We start from the raw sequence: 15,053 nt of genomic DNA, 5'->3' as shown, positions 1-15,053 counted from the left end.
AGCCTTAAAATACTGGGCATGTGGCCCGGAGGGAGAGGGCATACCAAAGGCAAAGTAAAGTCTGAACGATCCTGGTGTGTACCAGGGACTCAGATATATGTTGGCACAGAAGGTAAGGGGAGGGAGAGGAGAGGGATGGGCCTGGACAACAAATGGCAGAATCTTGGCCACTCATTCACGTATTCCACAGATACTGAGTAGCTACTATGTGCTAGGCAGGTGCTGGGGATACAGCTGTGAATAGACAAAAATCCCTGCCTGCAGAGGGCTTACATTCTGATGGTGGAGACAGACAATGAACAGGATAAATAAGTCCAATTATAGTAAAAAGATGTTGAGAAGTGCTAAGCAGAAAAATATAGCAAAGCAAGAGGTTAATAGGTACCGTATGTGAGTATGTGTATGTGTAGGATTGCTTAGATGTTCAGTCTCGAATAAGGTGGTTAGAAAGGCCTGAAAGGGAAATATTTGAGCAAAGACATGAAGGAGGCAAAGAGTGAACCACATATATGCTAGGGGAAGAGGCTCATTCATGGTAGAAAGAGCAGCAAGTGCAAAGGTCCTGTGGTATCAGTGTGCCTGGTGTGTTTGAGGAATAACAGCATGACTTGAAGGGAATGACCAAAGGAGGAGAGTGGGAGGGGATGAGGTCCAAGTGGAAAAGGGTGGGGAGCAAATGGCATAGGATCTTCACGGCCACTAAGCCTGACTTTTACTCTGAATAAAATAGGGAGCCACTGGAGAGTTTCAAGCAGAGGAGTGATGTGGTCTGGCTTTTTTTTTTTTAAGTTTATTGATTTATTCTGAGAGAGACAGACAGCCTGAATGAGGGAGGGAAAGAGAGAGGGAGAGAGAGAGAATCCCAAGCAGGCTTCACACTGTGGGTACAGAGCTGGATGCACAGCTCGAACTCATGAAACAGGCAAGATTCTGACCTGAGCCAAAGTTGACGCTTAACCGACTGAGCTGCCCAGGTGCCTCTCTCCTGTTATTTAAATGTGAGTCCTATACATTACATCATTTCCCTGGATATATTTTGAATATAAACAGGTCTTGCTAATGGATAGCATAATGATGTGAGACAAAGACTGGACTCAAGGACCATTCGGAAGATTTAGTTTTAGCAACTGGCAGAATGGAATTATCCTTAACTGAGACAGGAAAGACTGGGAAGGGCACGTTGTAGAATATCTCTAACCCTCGGTATTCTCACCTGTAAAATGGGAGAGAAGGTGTCACTCCTACTCCTCCATCTAACTTTCGGGGTAGCTGTAAGGATGGGATCCGGAGATATCATGTTGATAGAGGGTCTTGGTGACAATACAATGTCAATGCATGGGATTATTAACTTAGTGAGGAATACAGAAAAAGAATTTTACTGAGCTGTGGAAGCAGATCTTCTTAGTCAAGGCTTTAGGGCAAAAAAGACACCCAATCCACTCTGACCTGTTCAATTGAGATTGATGAAAGGTAGGGGGGGATTTGAATTTTTTAGAAGGGCAGGTCTAATGGCGCCCTGCAGTGTCCCTCCCTGGGCTGTGTAAGGACTTTTGGTTCTTTCTTGCTATGTATGGCTACATTCTCTGTGTGGGGGGTTGTCTTTTTACTCACCTATAGCTGTCTGTTCTGATTGCATTTCTGTTTAGATGTTCACCCTTGTTGAACTATCCTGAGACCAGGTCCCACCCACCAGGACTCCAAATCTGATTGGCTAAGTAAAACCAATCGATGGATTCCAAGCTGGGTCAGCTGATTACTTTGGGTGCAGTTAGGTTTGGACAGATGGGTGAAGCTATTGAGTAGGGACACGGCATGATCTCTGGGCAATCTCAAAGAATGAGACATAGCTGAGAGAAGAGGGGGCAGAATCCCAAACCATGTGGTCTCCAAGATAGCATTGGACTGAGACCCTCAGGAAGATAATAGGGAAGAATGTAAAGTCATTCTTTGGTTCGTTCATTTGTTCAGGAAGGACATGCTGAGTGTGTGCACCAGGCAGGCAGCATTCTAGACCATGGGGACACAGGAGCGAGGCTCCTGTCCAGTATCTTCAAATCTGGGAGACTAATGATCCAACATGGAACACAATGAGGGTCCCAAGTGCTTTCACGGAAGTCTGACCTGGGTGTAGGGGCAGAAAATGACTTGGTAGGCTGTATCACGCTTCTAGCAATGGTTCTCAAACCTGAGCATGGACTAGGATTACTTGGAAAGCTTGTTAAGACCCAGATTGCTGAATCCCACCACTGAGATCTGATTTGTGTGAATTTGACTTAGTTGCCCAGAAATTTCCTTTCTAAGATGTTCTCAGGGGAGGTGCGAACTCTGCTGGTCTGGGGTCCTTACCTGGAGACCGACTTAGAGCTTTGAGTGTTGAAAAGATGAAAACATGGAGGAAAGGAATAGTTGATTCGGTCACGGAGTTATGATCTGGCATTCAGTGCTCTGGAGATGCAAGGGTTTGGTGTGCTCTGAGAGTGGTGAGGAGAGGTTGAGAGGTAAGCAAAGACTAACTTGTCAAAGACCTTGAATGCCAAGCAAAATAACTTGAACTTTATTATATAGGTAATAGGAGCCATTGGAGGACTTCACACAGGGGAAGCAGTATATGTATGCTTCAGAAAATCACAGGGGCCTGGGTAGAAACGGGTGGGTGCGGGAACAGGGCCATAGAAGTCTACATCGGGTACATGTAGTTCATGGACCTTTCTGGGTACCAGCCCCTGGACCTTTCTGGGTACATGTAGTTCATGGACCTTTCTGAGTACCAGCACCTGGACCTTTCTGGGTACATGTAGTTCATGGACCTTTCTGGGTACCAGCCCCTGGACCTTTCTGGGTACCAGTCCATGGACCTTCCTGGGGCCCAGCCCATGGACCTTTCTGGGGCCCTGTGGCTTCTAGTGAGCAGGATGGTGTCACAGTCTTTGATCTGCAGGTCTGAAAGGCTGCAGTGATTCCTTAGTTTCCGATCCTGGAACTTTAGTATCTGATCCTCCACACAAGGTCCTCCAGCCTCCTCAATCTTCTCTTTCAAGGTACGGATAGAGTCGTCAGGGTGGATGGCGTAAGGCTTGCTCTGGCCGCTAGAGTCCTTCACAAACACCTGGATCTCGGAAGAGAAGGTCTCCAGGACCCGAATGCTAACCTTAGAGAAGATCCCGTAATGGGCTAGGGTCTGCTGGCTACTGAGCAGTTGCCGTTCTCCTCCCGGCTCCTGGAAGGAGAGACGCTGCTGCCCTCTGAGGTCACACGTCTTCTTGATCTCCATTTTCATCTTCCAGATGGGACTGTAGGGGTCCACCGACAAGGTCCAGTCCTCCTCTCCTGTCTTTTTCACCAACACCTGGACATCCCTTGCTGGCTGGAAGGGAAGGAGGAGCAGACAAGGAAATCTGATGGTCATGGCTGTTTTCTCCAACTCCTCCTCTTCCTGCCTACTGACAATATATTTATTGCCTACTGAGACACTGAGTAAGAAAAGGGGCTATCAGTAATTATCACAGCCAATAGGCATAAACCATAACTGTCTGAGGCAAAGCAGAACATTTGGGCATCCTGGGCTTACAGGACCCTTGGGTCACCCTCTGTCCTCTGACTCCCCTGATCAGAATAACAACTGGCAACCGTTCTCTTCTTATGTGGAACTATTCAGGGTTCCCACCTGTCACACGAGGATGGCATTTGCACCTACTCCATAGGTACATCCTAGGGCTGTTCTAGGTTAAATAATTTAACAGGTGCCAGACACTGAGCCATACGTCCAAGGATATTCATTATAATAGCAAAAGTCTGGAAGCAGCCTAAAAACTCTTTCAGGAGGGTAGTGGTCATAAAAAATGAGGTACTTTCATTCACTGGCTCATGACACAGCTGTTAATCTAGGGTGACTTGATGTTCCCGTTGGTTTAGGGCAGTCGAGGTGTACATGCCTTGTCCCGGCATAATTAGCATCACCCCATTTCATGATCAAAAATATCCTGGTTTGGACTTTATGTTATATAGTCATGCAGATCTGCCTTTGAGGCCAGCCTCAGAATTTCCCTGCAGGATGTGATCTGTGGGCGTGGCAACAAGATTTCTCAGGGAGTGGCAGGTTGGGGAAATTAGCTCTGTCAGATGTGCTAACAGTCCTGGCCCTTGAACCCTAGATTCCTATGTAGGGTTCAGACCCAGGACTGCTATGATTGTGTCAGAAAAGCTGTGCCCAGTGGGACTTTGCCTGCAGTCAAATCCTATGTTTGTCACTGGTTGGTTTTGGATACATCTATTAAGTCTCTCTTTTTCTTTTTTCTTTTTTCAAAAATTTTTATTTTTTTATTAGTGTTAAAAATTTTTAATGTATTTATTTATTTTGAGAGAGACAGAGAGTGAGTGGGGGAGGGGCACAGAGAGGGAGAGAGAATCCCAAGCAGGCTCTGCACTGTCAGCATTGAGCCCAATGCAAGGCTCAAACTCATGAATGATGAGATCATGACCTGAGCTGAAACCAAGACTCAGACACTTACCCAACCGACTGAGCCACCCAGGCACCTCTCTCTCTCTCTCTCTCTCTCTAAATAAAGTTTATTTATTTATTTTTAGTAATTTTTCCACCCAACATGGGTCTCGAACCCATACTCTGAAATCAAGAGTTGGCATGCTCTTTTGACTGAGCCAGCCAGCTGCCCCTTAGATCTTTTTTTGAAAGCAAGAAGTTGAGCTTTCAACAACCCATAATAAGGAAAATATTATCCCCCAGGATGTAGATATGTAACAAATTCTTTGATCATATCCCTCAAAGGGCTACAGAGCAGGGCAGAAATTGATTACCCATTCTACAGATGAAAAAACTGAGGCCCGGATACTTAGAGCAGAAGGGGAAGACTTACACACCTGGTTGGCTGGGGCATCTCCATGGGAGGTGTTACCTGTCTTGGGGTCTTAGAGGTGCTAAGGTAGTGCGATTTTTTTTAAAGATTAAAAAAAAATGTTTATTTATCTACTTTGAGAGACAACCCTGAGCAGGCTCTGCAGTGTCAGCACAAAGCCCAACTTGGGGCTCCATCTCACAGATGGTGAGATCATAACCTGAGCTGAAACCAAGATCTGGATGATTAACCAACGGAGCTACCTGGGTGCCCTAGGAGTTGAGGGGATTCTTTTTCTTTTTTTAAATTTTTTAACATTTATTTATTTTTGAGAGACAGAGAGAGACAGCGTGAGCAGGGGAGGGGCAGAGAGAGAGGGAGACACAGAATCCGAAGCAGGCTCCAGGCTCTGAGCTGTCAGCCCAGAACCTGATGTGGGGCTCGAACCCACGAACCATGAGATCATGACCTGAGCTGAGGTTGGATGCTTAACCAACTGAGCCCCCCGGGCGCCCCTTTGAGGGGATTTTTGGGGAGTTGACATGCAGTCATTGCTGAATCATGACTGACGGGTGGAGTGGGGGGTGATTGTACCTGTACTTGCCAGCCCTGGCTGGAGTTGTCAGTCCCACAGCAGGTCTGCCTCAGGCAGTGAGCGGCCTCTTTGGCCACCAGGTCCCATCTCTTTCCTGTTCCCAGGTTGTTGGTAGGATCAGCTGGGTCCAGGATAACTGGCCTGGCAGAGAGAAAGGGAGTGGGTCTCCATCACACTTATGATCCTGGTCTCTGTCACTCAAGTCTATGGGATTGTACATGCCTGTGGGGAGGAAAGCCTTCCTGCAAGCTCAAGTTCTTGGCTCATGATTGGAGTAGGTTACAAATTGTAATCTAAGTCAGCCCAATCAGAGTGGACCTTGGGGATTCTGCTTAGAATGCTAGAACAAAGGTGCACTCCCTCTCCCAGTGGAAGGGAGAGCCCAGATGAGAAGACTAGAAAAGATGTAAGTCATAAAGGGATGAACCTGAATTCAGAGGTACCGCCCTCTCCCATCCCCGGAGAAGGGCAGATTTCACAGAATGGGACCCGGATGACACAATGACACAGTGAACCTCTGGATCCCATCATACCCGAAGCTTCATTCATCTTTGGACTTCTCAGTTACAAAAGCCAGAAAATTCCCCTTATTTTAACAATTGTCATGAGTTGGGTTTTCTGTTCCTTGCAGCTCAAAGTAAGGCTCACCTGCATTCCTTCAACTGTCGTTTGATATAGATTCTGACAGTCTCATTTTGGAAATCATAGTACTTGGTCCAATAGATGCAGATGTTTTCATAATTTGTGAGGAGTTGCATCACGGCTCTAAGCCCTTCATCCAGGTCGAAGTTATCGCTTTCGTCTGTACCTATTTCCCAGGCGTAGATGGTCAGTAGCTCTAGAGCGTATTTTGCAGGCAGTGATGCTTTTCGATATTTAGGTTTCAAGTGCTGTAGGGTAGGGGGTGGGGAGAGGGAGAGAGGGAGAGAGAAAGAGAGAGAGAGAGAGAGAGAGAGAGAGAGAGAGGGAGAATGGATATGAGATTATTACCCTGGCAATTGGGAATTTTCAGTTCTCTCTGTTTCCAGGTCCTAGTAATATTCTGTCAACGTCAGGGGTGCCTGGCTGGCTCAGTCAGTAGAACACGCGACTCTTCATCTTAGGGTTGTGAGTTCAAGCCCCACGTTGGGTATAGAGCTTGCATAAAAATGAAGAAATAAAAAAATAACTATTTTTGTCAATTCAATTTCCATCTGGATTATGTAGCACATCGATGAAATCTGAAATGAGCCCTCTGAAATGAGCTTGGGCTCTAGATGGATTATGTCCTGGGGCCATCAAAATTTCCACAAAAGAGGAAACTGAGGGCTCTCATGGACCTTCTGGACTTCATCAATCCGTGTTAGTCAGAATGGGGGAGGCAATATCATACAGTGTACATAGTATCTAATTAAAGAAAAAGAACACATTGACACACTGAAAACATAAAACAAAATTGGAACAAATTGAAAGATGGAGAAGGTGTAATCATGTGAAATTTTCAGTTGTTCAGAAATTAGAAACTTATTGCAATTATAATTAGCATCCCACTAGTGTTTTTTAGTGGGAGAACAATGATCTTAAGATTCAAATACAGGAATAAATGCTTAGAAGAGCCAAGAAAATTATGAAGAAGAAAAACAGAGACGTTGGTATTTGTTTTCTCAGATATGACATAGAAAGCAGTTGTCCCCAAAACACTACGTTTTGGTGTCAGTATAAACAACAGCCAAGTGTAACAGAAGAGAGAACCCAGAATTAGGTCCCAGTTGATACAAAAAGTTAACAACCGGTAAGGGTAAGGTTGGGGGAAAAGATGCATAATCCAGCAAATGACCCTGGCACAACTTGTCAGCCATTTGGAAGAAAATAGATGATCCCACTGTGACACCAAATACCAAAATAGAGTAAATGTATAAAATGGAGTAAATGTATAGATGAGACAAATTCAAAGAAAATTAAAAGACCACCTACACACTGTGGGCAAGAAAGAAAACCTACAATCCAGAAAAGTCAGCCCTGTTTGTGTAGTCTAAAAATCAGAAATAATTACATTGTCAAAGATATGATAATTAAGCTCAATAGAGGAAGGGTCGATAGGTAAAAATACTTGCAACATGCAAGAAATAATGGTAAATATCTACAAAAAAGTCTTTCAACTGTTAAGAAAAAGACAGAAGTCCCAATGGGAGAAGATGCAAAATACATGAACAGGTTAAGTCCCTAAAGTTCAACTCCAAAGGTCTGTAAGCAAATGCATTTTTGTAAAGGGTGGGCCACAGAAAGAGTTCATGTGATGAACTCCACTTACGTAAGCTCCAGGCATGAGCTGTGTGAACACGGATACAAAGAGGGGGCTAAGGCATAGTCTCCAAAAATGTTATTAGTATCATCTCAGGCATTTCATGTAAATTTAACAATTTTTTTTAATGTTTATTTATTTTTGAGGGACAGAGTCAGAGCACAAGTGAGGGAGGGGCAGAGAGAGAGGGAGACACAGAATCGGAAGCAGGTTCCAGGCTCTGAGCTGCCAGCACAGAGCCAGACATGGGGCTTGAACCCACGAACCTTGAGACCATGACCTGAGCCGAAGTCGGACACATAACTGACTGACAGAGCCACCCAGGTGCCTGCGTTTCATGTAAATTTTGCCTTCTCTCTTCTGCTTTATTTTTCATCTCTTGAATTTTTCATGAGCCCAATGTAATTAAAATAATCAGAAAAAGTAATTATTATTATGAAAATTATTATGAAATAAATTATTATTTTAAATGTTTTTATTTATTTTGAAAGAGAGAGACCATGAGTGAGAGAGCAGGGGAAGAGCAGAGAGAAAGGGAGAGAGAATCCTAGGCATACTCTGTGTCACCAGTGCAGAGCCTGATGCAGGGCTTGAACCCATGAACCATGAATCATGACTTGAGCTGAGATCAAAAGTTGGACACTTAACCAACTGAGTCACCCAGAGCCCGAAGAAATAAATTATTATTGTAAAGAAAACAGGTGGTATTTTGATTAAGAGCACATAGGCAGGCACATTTGTGTTCAAATCTCAACCCAAATTTAGCCCTTGAGACCTGGTTTTTCTCATCCTCAAAATGGGGCTAATGAATAATATATTGGAGCTATTGGAAATAATATGATATACATTATATAATTATATTATATATAATTATACATTATATATACATTATAAAATTATATTATATATAATTATATAATAATATAATGGCGCTATTGGAAAGACTGAGAAAAAAATACACAGCACTCAGCATAGATCACAGAAGACAATTAACTTAGCTTAATAGATGGTACCTTTCTTCTTACTGTTAAATGAAATGCCTGAGGTCTGAAGCCTTTGGAAAATCACATTTGTGCACGTTAGGAACTATTTAATTGTCCTTGAGAAACTAAGAGGCTATGACCAAGACACAGTGCTTTAGAAGTTAACAGAATAGAGCAACCACAAAAAACAGTCACAACAAGAATGCAAAATGCTGTCCATCGCTCTCCAAGGCACAAATAGCTTCCAATGACATCATTTCACCTACATGATTTAGCTCTATTCTGAGCTGGCTTGTTTCCACTTTTTCTCTTAAAAAAAGAAATGGTGGCGTGCACCTGCCCTGATTATTGTCCCCTGCGGGTCCCAGCCCGGCACCCAGCCCCGCACCTGCTGGTACCAGTGCTTCATCAGCCGCAGAAGGTTCTTCAGCTTGACCGGGCGACTTTTCACGAAGTGCCTCTGTAACTCTGTGAAGCTTGGTGTGAACTCCCCAGGGTGGCCGCCACTGGTTATCAAATCTTCATAGACTTCCGGAGATGGTTTAGAGTCCAGGCAAAAATTTTCTGGGAGAGAAAAGCAGCTGTGTAAGAAAATCTACTCTCTGAGGAGAGGAAGATAGGAAATAAAACTGCGAGGTATCAAGGGGACATGAATTCTCTCCTGTAGGAATAGCGTTGTATTTCCCATTTTACAACGGAAGCTTAGAGGGTTTGGTAGCCCCGTAAAAAGTCACATAGATTTTAAATAATCCCCACTGATTTTAAGTGACCCCCTGACTTAGCATGTATCAGACACTGGGCTAAGCTCACGGAAGTCTTAGAACAGCTCCGTGCAGCAGGTAAAATTAAGTGGAACCCTAGGGAGTGCCCTTTGTGAGGCTTCAACATGGTCAAATATTGTCAATTTCCTATGGTTCAATCTGACATTATGCCATTTGGCAGGTTGGTATATTGAGTCTTGGAGGTGTTAGATGGCTTGCCCAAGGTCATATAGTTGGTAAGTCTTACAGCCCAAATTTGAAGACATTAAGAGCCCTCTTTTTCTTTTCTTTTCTTCTTTTTTTTAAAGTTTATTTATTTTCAGAGGGATAGAGTGAACACACCTGCAAGTATGCAGGGCAGAGAGAGAGGGGGAGAGAATCCCAAGCAGGCTCCACACTGTCAGTGCGGAGTCTGACTTGAGCCAAAATCAAGAGTTGGCCACTTAACCAACTAAGCCATTCAGATGCCCCAAGAGCCCTGTTTTTAAGAGTGATTCCAATCTAGGGGTGACTGGGTGGCTCGGTTGGTTGAGGGATCACTTTGGCTCAGGTCATGATCTCATGGTTTGTGAGTTCGAGTCCTGTGTCAGGCTTGTTGCTGTCAGTGCAGAGCCCTCTTGGGATCCTCTGTCCTCCTCTCTCTCTGCCCCTCCCCTGCTCATCCTCTCTCTGTCAAAAATAAAGAAACATTAAGAAAATGATTCCAATCTAACTCCAAAGACCTTGAAGTGCTTGCCTTCCCCAGTGTTTCCTAGGAGCTCAGAGAAGTGTCTCTGCCCTGGGTTGGGTGGGAATCCAGGAGTCCCGAACTCCCCAACAGTGGGACATGGAAACACATGAATTTATGGAAGGAACTACTCTTCAAGGTACAGCTCCAGTCCCAGCCCTTCAAGAAAAAAGCAAACTACACTCTCTCTCGCCTGGCTTCCACTTTCCCGAACCTCCCCCGAGGCCAGGCTGGTGAAGGGCCCCTGACTAGTTTCTGTGGCCCCAACCCATTGCTGTCTTTACTTAGAGCATCGTAAGCTGGGAGCACATCCACTCTGATGGCTTCACTGCTCTTCCTGGTCTGGATGTGGAAGGACAGGGAGCGCGGGACCCTGGTCGTCTTTCTCTGTGGGACTATGGTGATGCTGTAGGCCAGGCTCTTGCCATACTGAGTCAGCCTCTTCTTGATGAATTTGATGATCGATCCTCGGTGCTCCACCTGGTCTTGAAAGCTGGGGAAGCAGCTCAAGAACAAGACCAAGTCCACGTCGGAGCTGTAGTTCAGTGTCGTCCCCTTCCCAGAGGAGCCACCCTGTGGAGGACATTAACGTTGGAGCTTCACCTCCCCTGGGGCCTGGAGCTGTGAGGCAGGGGTGAAGCCGGGGGCCTCACCTGTTTACACAGGTACCAAAAGGAGCTCTTGGTCTCCTCCGTACACAGTGGCCTTTGCCGACCATGTCTTTTCATTCTAGAAAAATTAAGTACATGATAAACAGTTCAAAGAATATAAATGAAACGTTAAACCCTCCTGTACCTCAGGCCCTGAGCACCTTCTCCAGAGGCCCCCAGCTTCTTCCATCTCGTTTCAGAGACATTTGAAGCCTAAACCCAAGCTGTCCAAGATGGCAGCCAAGAGTCACATGTAGCTACTTACATTTAATATTTGTTTATTTTTCAGAGAGGGTTCGCGAGCGGGGGAGGGGCAGAGAGAGAGGGAGACACAGAATCGGAAGCAGGCTCCAGGCTCTGAGCTGTCAGCACAGAGTCCACCAGCTGTGAGATCATGACCTGAACCAAAATCACACGCTCAACCCACGGAGCCACCCAGGCGCCCTGTGGCTACTTAAATTTAAATGACGTGAAATTTATAAATTCAGATCCTCAGTCACACTGGCCTCACTTCAAGCACTCAACAGCCACCCACAGAGAGTGACAGTTACATTGGGTGGCACGTGTACAGAAAATTTCCATCACTGGGAAAGTTCTCTTGGACGGCTCTGGCCTAGACAACCATACTTTTATGTATGTACCTTGTATATATGTTCTGTGTGTGTATGTGCAAATATATATTTTTGGACTTTGTATGTGTGGGTGTGTGGGTACACAGGGAAGCTGGAAATCCCAGTGCGAAAGTAACATATATGTTCATAGAACAAGGCTCAGCTGTAACCTTGAAAGGTGCATCATGAAATCTCTCCTTCTGGGGGTGCCTCATGATCTTGCCAATTGTGGGTTCCAGCCCTGCATTGGGCTCAGTGCTGACAGTCCGGAGCCTGGAGCCTGCTTCAGATTCTGTGTCTCCCTCCCTTTCTCTGCCCCTCCCCCACTCACGCTCTGTCTGTCTGTATCTTTCTCAAAACTAAATAAACATTTAAAAAAGTTTTTAAAATAAATCTTTCCTGGAAAAGAAAGAAGCAGGAAAAGGAATCCGGATGTCATGGATAATTGGCCAGATCCGGGTACAAGGTGAGGAAGGAGTCCGCCTCCCGGAGAGGGACTGAGGATGCGAAGTCCCGCCTGCCCTGAGTTCATTGGCAAAGGTCTTGTCTTTTCCCCCTACTTAGTGCTGATGCAATTGCCGAGAATGAACCAGAAAACGACACATTCCCAATATTTGGTCAAATGAAACCTCAACAAGAGGAGAAAATGTTTCCTCCTCTGCCAAAGTGCAGAAAGCAGCCACTGTTATATACAGTTTTATTTATATATATATATACTTATGTATAAATATATCTTTAAATAACACTTATTTATTATTCCCCTGTCCTGGGGAATGTTATTTTTAATTTTTTAAAAACATTTATTTATTATTGAGAGAGAGAGAGCATGATCATGGGAGGGGCAGAGAGAGGGGCAGACACAGACTACAAAGCAGGCTCCAGGCTCTGAGCTCTTAGCACAGAGCCCGACACGGGGCTCGAACCCACAGACTGTGAGATTATGACCCGAGCTGAAGTCAGAAGCTCAACCGACTGAGCCACCCAGGCACCCCCTGGGGAATGTTATTTTTAAAGACTCTCAAATTTCGGGGTGCTTGGGTGGCCCAGTCGGTTAAGCATGGGACTCTTGATTTCAGCTCAAGTCATGATCTGCTGGTTTGTAGGTTTGAGCCTCATAACCACCTTGAGCTCTGTGCTGACAGAGTGGAGCCTGCTTGGGATTCTGTCCCCCTCTCTGCCCCTCCTCCACTTGCTCTCTATCGCGCTCTCAAAAATAAATACATAAACATTTAAAAAAAAAATAAAGACTCTCAAATTTCAGGGGTTGTTGCTATGCCTGCAAAGAACCTTCTAAACCCCGGCAGCTCTGAGGGGCTGTCTCTGCTCCTTGTCTGGGTAAACAATGCTGTCTGAACATGTCCTCTGAGGAAGGGGGAGCTGGGGGTCTCCTTCAGTAGGCAGGGAAGGCGGCTAGCCCTTCTCCCCCTCACAATAAATTGATTGTTATTTTGAAATAATTATAGGTTTGGGGGAAAATAGTTTAGACAGGTCTGCAGTTTCCTCCCAGTGATCAAACCCTATCTAAATATAGCCAGGAAATCAACACTGATACAATGTAAGAGTTCTAAAACACTTTCCTGTGTGGAGTCCTACAATCACCACTAAAATCACGATACACAACTATCCCATTCTACTTCCTCCTTCTGCTTCTTTAGAGTCATACCCACCTCCCTCCCCCCACCATCTTCAAACCCTAGAACCACTAATTTGTTTTCCATTTCCATAATGCTGTCGTTTCGAGAAGGACACAAATGCAATCATACTGTATGTGACTTTTCGAAGCTGGCACAGTGCTTTCGACATCCAACTACGTTGTTCCATGTATTACTAGTTTGCTTCACTATAACCACCTTTGTTACAGGTTATTTGAGGTTTGACTTCGGTCCCAAATCTGCCTAATATTGTTCACCTTTCAGAGTTCTTAAACGCTTGTTTTTTGATGTGTGGCCAGAGTTTTAGCTATACTTTATGTGAGACAGTGTTTGTAAGGGCTTTACTTTATCTTGGCTGGTGTGAGAAATTCTCATGTAATTTGTAAAAATCATGGGTGTCTCAGTCGGTTAAATGTCCGACTTCGGCTCAGGTCATGATCTTGCTGTTCATGAGTTCAAGCCCCGCGTTGGGCTCTGTGCTGATAGCTCAGAGCCTGGAGCCTGCTTCTCTCTCTCTCTCTCAACAATAAATAAACATTAAAAAAAATCAGGCAATTTTGACCTCAGGTTTCTATGTAATCTTGATTTTGGCAGTGGGTTCCTTGACTGGAGGAAACAGAATAGTAGTAAAAGGAAGAATAGGGATGTCAGAGGGTGGCAGTGATCAAGTACTGCAAGGGATGTCTTTGCAAAAGTTACTTCTGGTCCCAGAAGACTCTCTAGGTCACCCATAGCAGGAAATCCAATGAAATCAACACATTTAACTCAAGAAAATTACAGCACTCTTACCGCAATATATATAGATAGACGAAATCAGGAAAACTAGATGCCACTTAGAAAATCTAGTGCTTACCCAGGTGGACAAAGGCAGAGAGAAGGAAGTGTTGAATTAGTGCAACGTGCAATGTAACCTCTTCTTTCCTCATTATACAGAAACAAAAACATTCATTACAACTGTGTGTCCTCTTTGCTCTTGCTGGCTTAGCAGTGTTTATCCAAATAGGGCAATAAACTCCATAGATGTTTGGTTTTAGGCATTTCTGATGCAGCTCAAAATACTTGGACATAGTTATTCCAGGAGTATTTAGACTTCTGGAAATAAAGATCATTGAGAGAATAAAAGAAAAGTGAAAGTGATGTTTCCTTCTTCTCCATATAGTCTCCACCTGATACATACCCCTAAAAGTGAGTATGGGAACTTCGAGACAAGGGTATTTGAAGTAACATTAATGGCATGCAGAAAATGTAGAAAATGCAATGCGAATCTCCAATGAAAATAGCACTTTCAAATTCATAGAAGAGCTATATTTGCAACATGTTAAAATACTTGAACACTTTCAAACCCATCCTTCAGAGAATATATATGCCTATTCTGGTTCTTTTTTCTTTCTTTCTTCCTTCTTCTTTTTTAAAAAATTTCTGCTGGTTCTGATTGAGATTTCCCTTTTTTTTTTTTTTTTTTTGACTTTAGGTCCTGAAATCAAACATGCCCATGGAGCTCTAGAGCAGAAAGCATACATTGCAATCCCTCCAGGAAGTTCAGCTACATGGAACTACCAGACCCCGGAAGTGCAAAGTTTGTATCTTTTTAACAGAGAGCTTGTATTTCTTTTTTTTTCATTTTATTTTTTTTGATACAGAGAGAGACAGAGCATAGAGGGGGAGGGGCAGAGAGAGAAGGAGACACAGAACTGGAAGCAGGCTCCAGGCCCTGAGCTAGCTGTCAGCACAGAGCCCGACGTGGGGCTCGAACCCACGAACGTGAGATCTGACCTGAGCCGAAGTCGGAGGCTTAACCGACTGAGCCACCCAGGCGCCCCGAGAGCTTGTATTTCTTGCTTTCCCTTTTGGAAGCTCATGCTTTGCTGACAACGCTCTGGACTCTATGGTTTCCACCCTTTATTTAAAGATTCTTAAAAAAAAAAAAAAAAAGATTCCTTAAA

At 44.4% G+C, this 15,053-nt stretch overlaps 1 protein-coding gene across 3 annotated transcripts in view; it reads right to left on the bottom strand.

Annotated features, from left to right (window-relative positions):
- Positions 1-2,531: 2,531 nt before the first annotated feature.
- The window catches only part of LOC115278270 (2'-5'-oligoadenylate synthase-like protein 2), a 14,840-nt gene continuing 2,318 nt past the window's right edge, over positions 2,532-15,053 (bottom strand). The window contains exons 2-7 of one of the 3 annotated variants that reach the window (XM_029922734.1): positions 10,482-10,770; positions 9,098-9,273; positions 6,094-6,335; positions 5,445-5,586; positions 2,775-3,364; positions 2,532-2,723 (exon numbers count right to left, since the gene is read on the bottom strand). In XM_029922734.1, coding sequence (XP_029778594.1) covers positions 2,678-2,723; positions 2,775-3,364; positions 5,445-5,586; positions 6,094-6,335; positions 9,098-9,273; positions 10,482-10,770 — 1,485 coding nt within the window. In that variant the 3' untranslated portion in view covers positions 2,532-2,677. Of the gene's footprint in view, positions 3,365-5,444; positions 5,587-6,093; positions 6,336-9,097; positions 9,274-10,481; positions 10,771-10,850; positions 10,927-15,053 lie in introns of all 3 variants that reach the window. The other 2 variants (XM_029922735.1, XM_029922733.1) reach the window with 2 other exon arrangements.

The sequence above is a fragment of the Suricata suricatta genome, chromosome 14, assembly GCF_006229205.1.
Source record: "Suricata suricatta isolate VVHF042 chromosome 14, meerkat_22Aug2017_6uvM2_HiC, whole genome shotgun sequence".
NCBI lineage: Eukaryota > Metazoa > Chordata > Mammalia > Carnivora > Herpestidae > Suricata > Suricata suricatta.
This window is presented reverse-complemented; position numbering and strand designations above follow the sequence as displayed.